A 14,191-nucleotide genomic window follows, 5' to 3' on the forward strand; every position below is an offset into this window, starting at 1 on the left:
GCTTCGTGAATGTTTTAGTTTAGGATCTTATAAGACTTTAGGTGTGGTGCCTCTCTTTGAAGATCTGAAGGTCTTCGGAGACTTTGTTTAAAATTTACAGAGAAAGAAAGGAGTCCCAGAGGGGAAAAGAGATTTTAAGGTTCCGTTAGAATTTTGGTGACTTGGTTCTGGGTTGTATTTTTAAATGAAGTGTCAAATTTTGATTCGGCCACTTAAGTTACATTGCAACGATTTTACTTTTAGACATTGCAGCTGATATGACAAGGTTGCAACGTCACTAAAAATATGTCTACTTATTTTTTCCATTAGACAAGTAAGCAAAGAAACTAACGGAAGTTAGTGAAGTGAGCAATTGTGTTTAGTTTAAAACTTTAGGGACTAATAGCACTCTATTAAAACTTCAAGGACTAAAAGCGCTCACCAGGTAAACTTTAGGGACCAATAGTGTAGTTTTGCCAAAATTTTAATTACTAAAATACATAAAAGGTTATTGAAAAAATTAATTATTTTCTTTTCATAAAAAATTTATAAAAATATTTCTTACACCAGTACTTTAGCTTTATAAAAAACTTATTTTTTTTGTCTTGTTTGAGTTTGTAGCACCGCGAATCGCCGCGTTCCCACGTGTCCCGTGCTGACTCATCAACAACTAATGAGTACTTTACTCCAAAAAAAATAAAAAAAACAACTAATGAGTACTGATTAGATTAGAAAAAAAGAAAAGAGTTTAAGATTAGGTTGTCCATATTATACATTCTCATTTTGTCGTCTTATATAGCAGTTTAGCATTCATTCATTCAAAAAAAAAATATAGCAGTTTAGCGGGCAATTTCTTAATCTTAATTAAGCTTTTTGTGTGCGCCTTCTTATTTTGTCCCCTTGCCCATGGTATATTAAAATCTGTGTGTCCTTTCTCTTTCCATGTTCTTGACTTATTTACAACTCATTTGTCCACCTTTAAAACTACCCTACCCTACCCTACTGCATTGAACTACTGTCATGTCATAGGTAACTTACTTTTTTTTTCTTTTTCTTTATTTTTTTGGAATCCTATTAGTTTTCTACTCCAAATTATAGTTGATCTTGAAAAAGTAACTATAAATCTATGGAATTATAGTTTTCTAGTCTAATTAGTGGTGGAGTCAAAATTTTAGCTTAAATTGACAAAATTAAAAGATAACTTTGAAAGTATAAGGACTGGATTTAGGTTCCCTAGCCCAAAGGTTGGTGGACTTAAGCTCAAAAAACCTAAAACAATGAATTTGTAGAGAAGTGAGTTGGAAAATTGGGTTTTAATAAATTAGACTAACTAAAAAATAGGTTTAAAGGAGAAGAAGATGTAAATGAACAAGTTTATAATGAAGAAAATCGTCCTCGGCAAAGTCTAAGGAGATCTGTTCTTATGTATTTATTTCAAGTTTGATTACAAAGTCAGTTCTTGATACTACAGTAATTTTTCCTTTCTTCTTCGATTCCCTTATCTCACTCCCCCCTCCTTCTTTTATACTGTATTTCCTTTTCATATCCACCTTCCACGTGCATGCCAAACGGTCGGTGTGGATACTTGTCCCATCAACACTCTCCATAAGTCCTTATGTAGTAGCTGTAAGGCTGAAATCCACTGTTCAGGCATCACCTCCACATTAATGCGACCAAAGAGTTAGCTGTAATGCATTTAATGCGGAGGCAGTAGCTTTCTCCTAAGATATTTTTAGGACTTCTCCCAGTCTGATTTCCCTATAATACATATCTGCATCTACGGAATTTCCGGGATCATTACCCTTGTTGACAGACCATCTCTTAGGACCTCGACTTCGTCTAGCCGAGGACGCATTCATCCTCGGCCCACTCTCTTTAGCCATTATGACCAAAACTAACATTTTTATTCATCAACACAGTCTCTTCTTATGAAGACCTCTCCACCTCGGACAGATCCTTGTCCTCAGCTTGGGCCACAGGCCCAACATACAGGTAGATAATGAACTCTTGGGCCCAAAAGCCCTACAGAAAGTATAATTAATCTAAATATTGTTAATTAATGTTAATAACAAAATAGATAAACAATTATCTATACTACTAATAACAAAATTAGTTTTTATCATTTTACGTATTAAAATATCTCCACATAGATTCTTAAATTCTCTAAAATATCCACATCTTTTAGTTAAATAATTTAAGATTTAAAAGTACAAACCAGTTAAAAGAGTAATTTATTATTTTAAAAAAAATTCATAAGTTTTAGACTTTCAAACTTTTATCAAATCTCAAATAGAAAAAGATTCAAAAAATTAAGATACTATCTCTATCTCACTTTTAAATATTATTTCACTAAACCCAAAATAAAAAATAGCCTAATCGCATGCGCTTTGCAATAATATATAAACTCTAATTTATTTGTTCATACGTAGTTTAATTTACTTGATTGTAAGAATGAAAGAATACACCTCGGTATGAGTTTGTTTAGAATTTGAATTTAAATCATTATTATAATTTGGTTTCTCCAAAATCTCAATTGATTACAAATATGTATTTCATATTATTAAAATAAATAAAACAAAAGGTGTTATAAAGTTGTATTTTTATGGTTTTGTATCATTGTATGCTCTTAAAAAGATATGTAGAATTTAACCTGGTCTTTCTCTATTCTTTTAAGTAATAAGTAGTTAAAATTTGGTTCTATAGTAAAAAGAAGGGTCTGATTGGTAAGAGGATTTTTATTTTTGATTTCAAAACAGTATAAAAACAATTTTTTAAAAATTGAACTTGAAACTAGTTTTTAGATAATAATTTTTATATTTTACGTGTTTAGCTCCCACTTTTAAGAACAATTTTCAAAATATTAAAAACAAAAAATAATTGTTTGGGAGACCATTTCTATTTTTGAGATTTAAAAAAAATATATTTACAAAAAGTAATGTGTAAAATTTGTAGATTACTTTTTTTTTTTTTTTTTTTTTTTGTGGATAATGATAAGGGAATAGAACTCATCAATTTTTTTTTTTTTTAATGATAAGTTTCAAATTTGAAGTGTAAGAATTTTTTTTTTTTTTGTGATAAAGATAAGCCCCTTAATTTAAGAGATAAAAGAGTTTAGACAAATATGTGGGGTCCACTATTTTTAATTTATTTACAACTATGTCATTAAAAACATTTTTTTATATCCTGAAAACACCCCTTTAGCCGTTTTCAAAATATAGGATACAAGTTTTAGAAAACTATATTTAGAAAATATTAGCCAAACAATATATTCAAATGTGGGACCCACCATTTTATGGATTGCAAAACAAAAAATTATATTTAAATACTCTTACCAAACAGACCCTAAAATGTTTCAAAATTGAAATTGTGAAAAAGTTAAAATAGAAGAGAAAAAAATCAGGGAAAGCTAAGGTTTTAGTTTGATTATTATGTGGGGTTACCTCATTCAAAGAACAAATTGACCCAAGAAAAGCACTCGGGAAAAAAAATTGCTAGTGCTTGAGAGCATGTGGCAAGGAAAAAAAGTATGGGTTTTAAGTAGGACCTACAAAACTTTGTTTTGTTTGGAAAAAAACAAATATAATGTTACAAAGATTTGCACCTAATATAGCTTTCTTCTCTAGGTGTGGAACTATATTGCCCCTAACTCCAATTATAGTTCTTTTCTTAGTTGCTCTTTCTCTTAGGTTAAAAGGGAGTTAAATTATAAGTTACTCATGCCTTGGCTAAGGCTGTCTCTCCCCTCAACCTAAGTTATTGTTGTAATATTTCTTCTTTGCCTTAGTCTATATTGGGTGCATGGAATATGGATTTGGCTTCCTTTTAGTTTTAGTGGATCTTGTCTTAGCTAGTAAAAAAAAAAAAAAACTATGCACCTTTCATTTTGTGAATACATCTACCTCCTTAATATTGGTTTCTCAATTTGTAAATTGAGTATTACTATTAATAAGAACATCTGTTTAACAAGTGCCCTTAAATTACTTATTAGTGAATTATTTTAATAAAATTTTAATATCACTTTTATGAAATTTTTAAATTAAAAAAATTGTCAAAAAATTAGTTTTTTTTTTTTTAATATCTTCCTATAAAAAAATTTCTGATGAATATAGCATAATCATGAACAGTCCGTTATAGGCTTAACATGGTATATAAGAATTGGGTATAGTCTGTTATAGACTTAACTTGAAACAAATGGACCCTGAGTTTGTCTTCTGTTGTGATGGACTACAAAGACCTTTTGACCATACCGGACAGTGTATCCGCATCACGTGTGAAGCTAAAGTAGACTCTGGGAAAGAAAATTAGTAAAAAGTTTAGTTACAAAATAGGTTATAATTTAAAACTATAGCCTTATTTTATTATGTACATTACTACATAGTTTGAAAATCTAACCGTTAAATTGTATGTTCTTTATACTCTTAATATACATGTCAAATTTTATTTACAAAAAAAATATATATATACATGTCAAATTTTGTGTCAAGATATTATTTATTATATGATCTATAAGTTTATATTTTATACATAATTTTAAACTACAAAAATTTTCAATTTAAACAATTTATTGATAACATAACTATTGATCTTTAATTTTCTATAAATTTTGCACGTATGGAGAATATAAAAGAAGATGTAATCCAACAGTGGATTTGTCAAAATTCACCTTGTATGGGCAAGAGCCCAAGATCGTATATTGAGTCTTGGGCTTTATCCGAGGATATAGATGGATCCGAGAAGGAGCAAATAACTATTAGATATTCCCAGACTAGGTTCCATAAGTAAGGAGCAAATGAAAGGTTGTCTGAAGAGTAACTCCTCCTCGGACTTGATGAAAATGGTTCAAAGTATGTAATCCAGCAATTAAAGTGACCTTTCAAGAAACTTCAATGATAGAGATGTGCCTCATGAACATACGAGAAGGAAGGAGACCTAAAAATATCTAAGGGAAAGCTGTCATCACCGGATTAAATGCATTGCAGCTACTTTTCTGGCCGCATTTATGTGGAGAAGACCCCTGAACAGTGCTATCTTGGCTACCGCAACTCACAGAAAACTAGAGAGGGTGTCTGATGAGACAAGTACTCAAGTAAATGCTCGGATAATCAACAGGTGTAGGACGAGGATGGTCCAGAGGAGGATATATAGTGTGAAAGATTCTTCATAAAGGGGGGATAAAAAAAAAGGAGAACGAAAACACTGTAGTAATCAAAATTGTCTCTGTATTTAATTGTGATTAATATACATAATTATGGCCTCTTCGGACTGAAAGTCTATTGATATCAACACATCTTGTTAGTGCCTGATTGTCATTTAATTCCATATTAGCCGTTGTTTAATTTATTAGGGCCTAGTTCTTTGACCCACTCTTTATAAATTTATTGTATTAGGCTCATTGGGCCGAGATCTCATATACTTTGGGTTTGGGCCACAAATCGAGACTTCACACACTCCAATAAAAAAATATTGAATAAGGTTGTATCATAATATTACAACTAATTTTGTAACTAAACTTTGTTGAGAATAAACATTAATAGTTTTTTTTTTTTTGGATAGGATAATTTAGGTTTATATAATAGAATATTATACCTTGTGCCTTTTATTTCTTAATGTCCGTTTGGGAACGGTTCATTTAATTGAAATTGAAAACTTTTTGTTAAAAGTATGGTAAATAAAGGTAAAAGTTAGCTGAATAATATAATGAGACCTATGAATAGTATCAAAAAATACAGTGAAACCCATGAATAGTAACAAAAATAAGTTGAAATTGCAAATAAGCTGAAATTTTCAACTTGTCCCAAAACCGACACTTGTTAGTTTAAAAAATATCTCAAAAGAATCTGCTTTATGTATATATTATTCTAGTAAAATAATAACTTTCTACAAAAAAATAATAACAATATAATAACATAAAACTGCAATGATATCTTAAGGATTGGCTCAAAGAATAAATTGATATTATAATATAGTCAGAGTCCCCCCATTTTTAGTAGTGAATTGCATTTCCTTCCTGGGATTTTCTCAAAAAAAAATTAAAGAAAAAAAAGAAGAAGAAGAAGTCCTAGGATGATGCTTTCCAAGTTTATGAATTTTGCCCATTCACGACCAACATGGCTGCACCACCCTCAAGTACCTTCGAGTACTGTGAGAGTTGAGGAGAAGATATATTATGCATCTAATGTATCTCAAGTACCCACGAGTACTGTGAGAGTTGAGGAGGAGATATATTATGCATATAATGTATGATATATTTTTCCAGAGTTGAGAGCTGGTACTTGGCTGACTACACCGCAAAAAGTAAACTACATGGTTTCGACAAACTATTCGATCCCATGATTGTAATTACATGTGATCTGATGACAACATCAAATTTAACCTTGAAGAACTCAAACGGACAGAGGACCAGTTGATGGCAAACAGTTTTGTTTGTCTTGAGGTAAGCTGCCGCTAAAAGCTTACGTATTGTGGATTCAGTGATGAATTGGTTTGCTAGAGGTGGACTAAATATTCTGGAACTTTTTTTTTTTTTTTCATACTTTTTTATATTTTGGTTAATAAAAATATAGAAAGTAACCTCAAATCTGTTTGTTTCAGCTTTAGATTAATGAACAATATATAGTTTCAGAAATCATTATTCATCTTTATTCATGGTCCATGTCTAAATTTATAAAAGGTTGATTATAGCTTGATAAAGATAAATCCAAACCCTTTTTTTTTTTTTTTAATAAAGTTAATCATAACTCATCATATATAAACCAAATTAATTTATTTGAATCTATTAAAACAAACTCATAATCTAATCTAACTTAGAAATTCCATCAACAGACTGTAAAATTACTCATCCAATACTAACGAAAATAATACACATAACATCTCCCTTTTGCTGAAAGAATGAAAACTAATCTTAGAATAGCATCCCCCCTTTAATTCCATTATTAATATTCATAACAGATAGAATCCCTTTTGTTGAAAGAATGAAAACTAATCTTAAAGTAGCTTCTTGATTTCTCTTTCTTTGTTGTTTGTTTATGTTTTCCCGTGTTCATCATCATGAACAACTTTTATTTTTCCTTTTCTCTATTCACCAAGTAAATCATGTGACACATGTACAACTAGCCTAGCCAATAAAGTCTAGGTGTGTTCTAATGGTGTATTCATTTTTTTTTCTTTTCTATTTTTTCTCTCAATACAGAGTAAATAGACCAGAACACGCTGCTTGCCATCACATTGACTCTTTTTCTCTCTTCTTCTTCTTCTTTTTTTTTTTTTTAATGAATAAGAAATTTTATTCAAACAAATGAGAAAAAGATGATAAAACAAGACAAAAACACACAGCTATGCTGCAAACTCCACTCACAGGACACCAGCTCAACCTAAAAGGGAAAAACAAACTTCAGAAACTACAAGTCTACAACTGCGTAATATAGAGCGCAAAACAGAATCCTACTAATTACATCAAAAACAGAAGCTGGTAACCTCCAGAAACTACTCAAAACTGTCTTTTGTCTTTTCTTTTTGGATAATTCAATTGTTACAATAAGTGGGGTAGGGGGGATTTGAACCTTGGTTTTCTTCATAGAGGAGACAGGCAATGCCACCGAGCTACGATGCTCTTGGCTACTCAAAAGTCAAAACTGTCTTGAATTGATCTTTTTAACCCTCTTTCTAGCCAACAATCTGTATCTCATATCATGCATGACAGTTCTTTTTCTTTCTTTTTTTGGGTTCCCTGCCTAGATATTAAATTTGACTGAAATCTACTGCAATGATGGTCCAAGTTACATGTTGAAATCAAATGCACCCATAATGGGTGGTAGCTTCATTTCATACAATGTAACCATTGTACAGATATTTACATTGTGGATTACAATAGAGAAATAGCTGGACTAGATAATACATCATCAAATGTATTCCCAATTTATATATCAAATAATAGTCACAACCAAACAGGGCGGTGCAAGGGGACCCCTAAAATATAATCACGTGTACCTGATTTGCTGGATCCCCGACTTCTTCAAGGTCTAAATTCTGTAAAATATGTTCTTCACCAGAGTTGATATTTGCAACTTCATTGACATGAAAATGTCATCTTCAGAATCTCAACAGCAGACTACAGTATTCAAACCACATTTTGTGTATATTATGAAAAGACAAACAATTTAAATCAGAAGAACAGAATTTCTATTGAGTATTAAAATTATCGTTCCCTTGGTTTTACATTCAGCTATAGGATGGTAAAAAAGAGAACCTAACGACACTGCTACAGAATAATTTTCAAATTTTACAAGTAGTCCAAAAGTAATGGTAGAATTCTTAGCATGTTTTTTTGTATTTCATTTATATATTAATATAATCAATATTATCTAATGTGAAAATAGAGAAAGCACACTGCAGACAAAGGCATTCCTTTACTTGCTTTAAAGGAGGATCCCTTTTTGATAGACCCGTTTTGGCCAACCAAAAGCAGATTATGCCAATGTCAATCACCAAATTATCAACAATAAGAAGTTCATAGCTTCATCAATAACAACTTATAAAAAAAAAAGCTTCATCAATAAAAAATGCGGGACTGATTTTTGTTTTATTTTTTTGAGGATCAGAAAGTTCAGGGAAGAAAAGGTTGCTGCAACAGAGAAGTAACAGTAGGCTTTAGCTTGTCTAATCTGCTCTCTATAAGACTATAACCCACCGGCTTACATGAAAATGTAAAATTGTACAAACAAAAGATGATATTACACTTCCTTGCATTATTTAAAGCAAGAAGATATCTCAATGACCAACAATTTAATTGATTTTTCTTGACACCATGGTCAAGTAACAACCACAATCCAATAGTAACAAGGAAAACCAGTGATTCCAGATTAAAATGATTTTTTGCCAACAAATGGAGTTGCTTCTAGTTGATTTTTTATCCTGTTACACGTGCCAACCTTTGACCCTGCTATAATAAAAATTTCAAGAAAATGCCAGTCATGATAACAAGATAGTTGAAACTACACAAAGATATGCACATGTTGAAGTCTTGTACTGCCGGTTTTAGGAAATCTTCATTGCCAGTATTTAAAGAACTGACATAAGAAGAAAACAAAGATAAATAAAATATTCCACTAAAATGGCTAATTCTTTAGCAGACTTAAAATCTCCATATTCCATAAATTAAAGAATGAAGGACAAAAAACCACCATAGGTTTACCTATATGCAGTTTTTAAAATCCTTGTATTTCTTTTATTGTAATGCTCAATGGCTCTCCTGTTTGATAGACGATCCATATTTGCATGGTAAGGAAACTTAAGAGCATCGTCCACCTGAAACGATCAAAGGTTGTAGTCTTCTGGCAATTAACTGTGGATTATACAGTCAAGCATCACTGAATCAGTGAAAAAGGGTTTTATTGCAGGAAATTACCTGTTGGCCAACATATATATTTCATCCATCTGCATGAATTGAACCATTGGATAATTCTTATATCAGAAAATGACTGGTCCAGAAAGTTTGTTTATCCAGAACAAATTCATCAGAATGTACGATGATTTCAGACGCCCTAAATAACCCCAAGACAGCACCAATGTCTTCACATATCCTCCAGGGGAACTGGAGAAATGATCTTCTGAATGTCAGGTAAATGGATCTACAAAACAGGATAAAGAGATTAAAACTTACCTAAACAATCAAAATCATGTATGCTGTCTCCTAATTCAGAAAATACCTGAAGAAACATCATATCCATTAACACGTAGTACCCGAAACACCATTGCACAGGGGGCAGTATCTAAGAATATATCCTCCTCAGTCCTCACCCTGCAGCCAATATCTGCTTGTTGGTAAATATCATCTCTCCCAATAATCAAATACTAAATGCAATCTACAGACTCAAACTAATTTCTGGCTTGAAAATTTAATTGAAGAGAATGGTATGAATTTATTAATCTTCAAAGTGACTATCTATCACACCACAATTGGTGCAATCACCTAAAAATGACATTACCTGTACGTTTCATCCAATACACTTTTGATCTCCTTCCTGAAGTGCCAATTAATTCACAACCTTTCAAGACTGACAACCATACAAAGATGAGTATTAAACTGTAGGAAGAAAAAATCAAAATTGAAAACAACCAAATAACTATCAGAGAAATCAGAAATGTAGCTAAAAATACATAGCAAAATATAGACAAGTGTGGAGGGAGGAACCTGCATCCCCAAACTTATCGAGTGGCCAAACAACTATCAGAGAAATCAGAAATGTAATTAATTTGGGCTGTGTGGCAAGCAGCTCCATTGTATCCATTTGGTCCATTTGGAAGGAACGTAATGCCAGGTGCTTTGAGGGCAAAGAACTTGGCATGACCAAGCTGAAATATATATTCCTCAAGTCCTTGTATGAGTCGATATAGCCGCCTACATCATTTTCAATTGTGGGGTTCCTAGATTATTTGGCCTCCTTGAGATTTTCAAAGTTCTTTCTTTTTCAGATTTCTTTTTTTTCTTTTCTTGTATGTCCTGTTGTTATACAGCTAGTGTATTGGGATCACACTTTTTTCAGATTTCAATAAAATTATTTACTTATCCAAAAAAAAAAAAAAACCATAAGATTGGAAGCCACTAAAAGCGAAGTTCAAGTTTCATTGATATTAGAACAATCTGAGTTTCAGAAATAACATGGATTTTCAAAATACAACTCAATGTGTAAATGTTTGTCAATGACTCAATCATGAGATTAACACCTCTTCTTCTTTGAATTTTTATCATTTGTTATTTATTTTGCCAATACTTCCACTTATTTTGGCCTATATGCATGTCTCATCAATATGAAATAAGAGACCCAAGGTAGAAAGAACACACCGCTATAAGATATAATAACTTACAGTTCCATTTCACAAATACAAGGCCTATAACTGACATCAGATGTGTTTTTTTTTATAAGTAAGAAAGATGTATATTCAAAAAGCTGCTTTATGCAAAAAAGGCACAAAGGAAATCAAAGGTTACAAAAAAGAGAAAAGCAAAAGAACAAAGAAGGAAATTAATTACAAAGAAGAAGAGCTGATATCAGATATGTTTACATTGCCCTCCTTGCAATTAGAGGCTTGGGAGGAGACATAGATCTAATTTCAGGTGCTGAACTGGGAAAAAGTGTGTTCAGCTTGTGCAGGAGGATATCAGACCTTGATGGAATCTCATTTAGAAGAAATTTTTGAACAATTGGTTTCTTAAACCACTCCATGACAGAATCTCCAGGGGCTCTTAGAACCACCTTACTGACCTCAAAAGGAGATTCTACTGAACTCAACATTTGTGCGACCACAATCTTCAAGGTAGGTCCTGTAACCAATTTAATGCGTCTTGGGACAGCACCATAATACAACATGCGCTTTCTGAATCTATGGAGGGTGTGTGCAACTGCTACAAGAGCAGCTCCCACCGACAAGTTTCTAACATCAAGGGACCAAGCAATATGTTGATCAAAGACTATTGCCTTTGGGAAAAGCTTATTCTCATAGGCAACCTTCCAAACACATCGAGCTCGGTTTATCTGCCCCATAAGAACAAGATAGTTGAGAAGAACATTGACAAAGTATCTTGCAGCCCCCTCTTCCAACTCATAATCAATGCTCTGAAAGAATTCCCTCACAAAAGACAAAACTGGTTGCTTCCTCTGCTCTGGGCCTGTGAAGAGTCCACACATGAAAGGGTGTGCCCTATGTTTGGTAGCACTAAGAATAGACATCAAATGCTTCTCATTCTCCTCCTCCTGGCATCTGACAAGATGCGCTAGAATTGATGTGTATAGTATGAGATCAACTTTTGCAGCAGAGCTCACGAATGTTTCAAGGAGAGGTTTGGCTGACTCATACAAACCATTCTTCATACATGATTCAAACAACTGTCTGATTATAAAATTATTTGTTCTAATACCTGATGAGCCCATGAAACGTAACCATCTCAAAGCAAGATCAACAGAACCATCCTTGATATACACCATCAAAACATCACTAGCACTCACATCAACAGAATACCCCATGGCCTTCATTTCAAGTAAAATTTTGGCAGCCACATCCACAAGCTTCTTGTTAGCCAAAAGCGTCAATAGGGCAGTATAAGTACTTAAACCTGGTCTCATACCTGCATTCGTCATCGAGTTATAGAGCTTCATGGCAGAATCTACTTGTCCAGTGGCTGAATGCATTTCCAAGAGACAAGAATATGTAGATGGGGTTGGTAAAAATCCAGCCTTCTCCATATCTTTAAAGGCAGACATCGCAATATCAAGCTTCCCTGATTTTGCGTGCGACTCAACAATCAATGTGTACAACCCAAAGTTAGGCCTAAACCCTGTTTTCTTCATCTCATCCCAAAGCCTAAGAGCAGTATCTAACTTCCCGGCCTTCACATATGACTCAATCAAAGAAACATACATTGTAGCAGATGATCGGAGCCCATAACCCTGCATTTCCATGTACACCTTCATTGAGGTGTCCAATCTCCCAGCTTTGCCCATTGAATCAACAAGCGACGAGAAGACATTGAAGCCAGGCCGAAAATTCCTCTCTTTCATCTCTTGGAAGAGCTTAAAAGCAGCATCAAGACGGCCTGATTTCGCCAAACTTGGTATCATCAACTCATAAGTTGACCCATCCAACAAACACCCTGCTGCTTCCATGCTTCCATATATCTCAAATGCCTTATAAGGCAAACCCTTATTCAAAAACAATGTAATAAGAGAGTTATATGTTTGGACATCAATTTTACAACCTGAATCCTGAACCTTCTTAAAACAACAAAATGACACCTCCAATTTCTCAGCTTTAGCCAAATACTGAATAACCCGATTATACGCAGTAAATGATGAAATCCCATTATTACTAGAATCACCAACCATTTCATCAAACAACAATTGGATTCCATCAAAATCTCTATTTTGGTTTAACCCATCAAACAGCATCGCATAACACTCATCATTTGGCAGATACCATGACTGCCTCCTAGCCCATCTAAACAAACTCAAACAAGCATCACTATCCTTAACAACCTTCAAGGCTTGAGTAATGTGAGTCATAGTTGGTACAAATTGGAGTTTATCTAACTGGGTCTCCAACTCAGGTCCCCATTTCCACCTCTTCACAACCTCAACAATCTTAGCAACCGCTGAGGCATTCAAAAATGGTTTCTTTATCCCACCCACCATCACATGGTCATCAACACCAGGCTCAACTGACCTCACACCTTTCCCACTGTAAATAACACTCCCTGATTCATCTAAATACTCTATTTCCTCAGTCCAATCACCAGACCCACCATCACTGTTCTTTCCAGAACAGTAATTTCTTCTAAAACTAAGGTCGACAAAATTAGGGTCTTTTGGTATAGAAAGCTTTTGGGAAATTGTACTGAAACCCATTATAGAGCTCAAAAAACTGAAGCTTTTGCAACATGAATACAGTTCAATCGTGTACAAATTAGGGGTTATTGAATTGAAAGAGTGAAATGAAGAGGTACAGCTAGAAGTAGGGTTTCTGGTGAGTGAATAGAGAGTTCTAGGGTTTAATTTCCTACAATTAATCATTGAATTTTCGTGGGGAAACCTGAGTAATTAGGAATGTAAAGAAGAAAAAAAAAAATTTAGGGGATTTGGATATTGGAGGGGATTTGGATATTGGAAATGCTTACCCGGCTAAAACCCTTTGCATTGATGCCTGCTTGTTTGCAATTTCAGCACTGAAGAGACTGTGAGAGAGGGGAAGAAGAGTGGTAATGGGCCGGGTTTTTTTATGAGGGCCAAGACCAAATGACTGGTTTGATGGACGAGGCCCTATCAAACTTTATGGTGACTAGACACCATATCATATTTGATATAATAGATGCAGTAATTTGGTGCTCTTCCTTAGATTCTCCTTTTAAAATTCTGCTATGTGAATTTTTTCTTATGGAGAGGAAGTACATTTTTTAATTAAATAATCATATAACTGAATCTTAAGAGGAAAACTTAAGGAATAGCACCTAAGGTATTGTACTTAAGTTTTGTCCTTCATATAAAAAATAAAAAAAACCACGTATTGTAATAAGTTCATACAAATTTATAAATTAAAAAAAAAAAAGTATTGTAAATTTGTAATAAGGATTGGTTGATTATTTTCAAGTCAACATCTACGAAAAAAATACCACAAACCTCATAAAATTAAACAATACGAGAAATAGGTGAAGCCATTTGGCATA

The 14,191-nt window shown here is 33.2% G+C and overlaps 1 protein-coding gene and 1 long non-coding RNA gene across 3 annotated transcripts; both read right to left on the reverse strand.

The window, feature by feature from the left end:
* Window positions 1-7,476: 7,476 nt before the first annotated feature.
* On the reverse strand, window positions 7,477-13,774 carry LOC126718715 (uncharacterized). 2 transcript variants are annotated; one of them, XR_007653034.1, is made up of 6 exons: window positions 13,646-13,774; window positions 9,963-10,031; window positions 9,684-9,775; window positions 9,383-9,605; window positions 9,170-9,282; window positions 7,477-8,086 (listed from the first exon to the last, which is right to left on the reverse strand). It is a non-coding gene; the product is annotated as an uncharacterized LOC126718715 (long non-coding RNA). The 2 variants fall into 2 exon arrangements; XR_007653033.1 differs by having other exon boundaries at window positions 7,477-9,282.
* Window positions 10,825-13,653, reverse strand: LOC126718714 (pentatricopeptide repeat-containing protein At1g79490, mitochondrial-like). The gene has a single exon (XM_050421032.1). It carries the CDS (start codon window positions 13,539-13,541, stop codon window positions 11,037-11,039), a length of 2,505 nt encoding a protein of 834 aa, XP_050276989.1. The 5' UTR covers window positions 13,542-13,653; the 3' UTR covers window positions 10,825-11,036.
* Window positions 13,775-14,191: the final 417 nt, after the last annotated feature.

Source organism: Quercus robur, chromosome 3 (assembly GCF_932294415.1).
Source record: "Quercus robur chromosome 3, dhQueRobu3.1, whole genome shotgun sequence".
Taxonomy (NCBI): Eukaryota; Viridiplantae; Streptophyta; class Magnoliopsida; order Fagales; family Fagaceae; genus Quercus; species Quercus robur.

Coding starts and splice junctions, on each gene's coding strand:
- LOC126718714 (XM_050421032.1), bottom strand. CDS start 13,541: ATGATTAATTGTAGGAAATTAAACCCTAGAACTCTCTATTCACTCACC.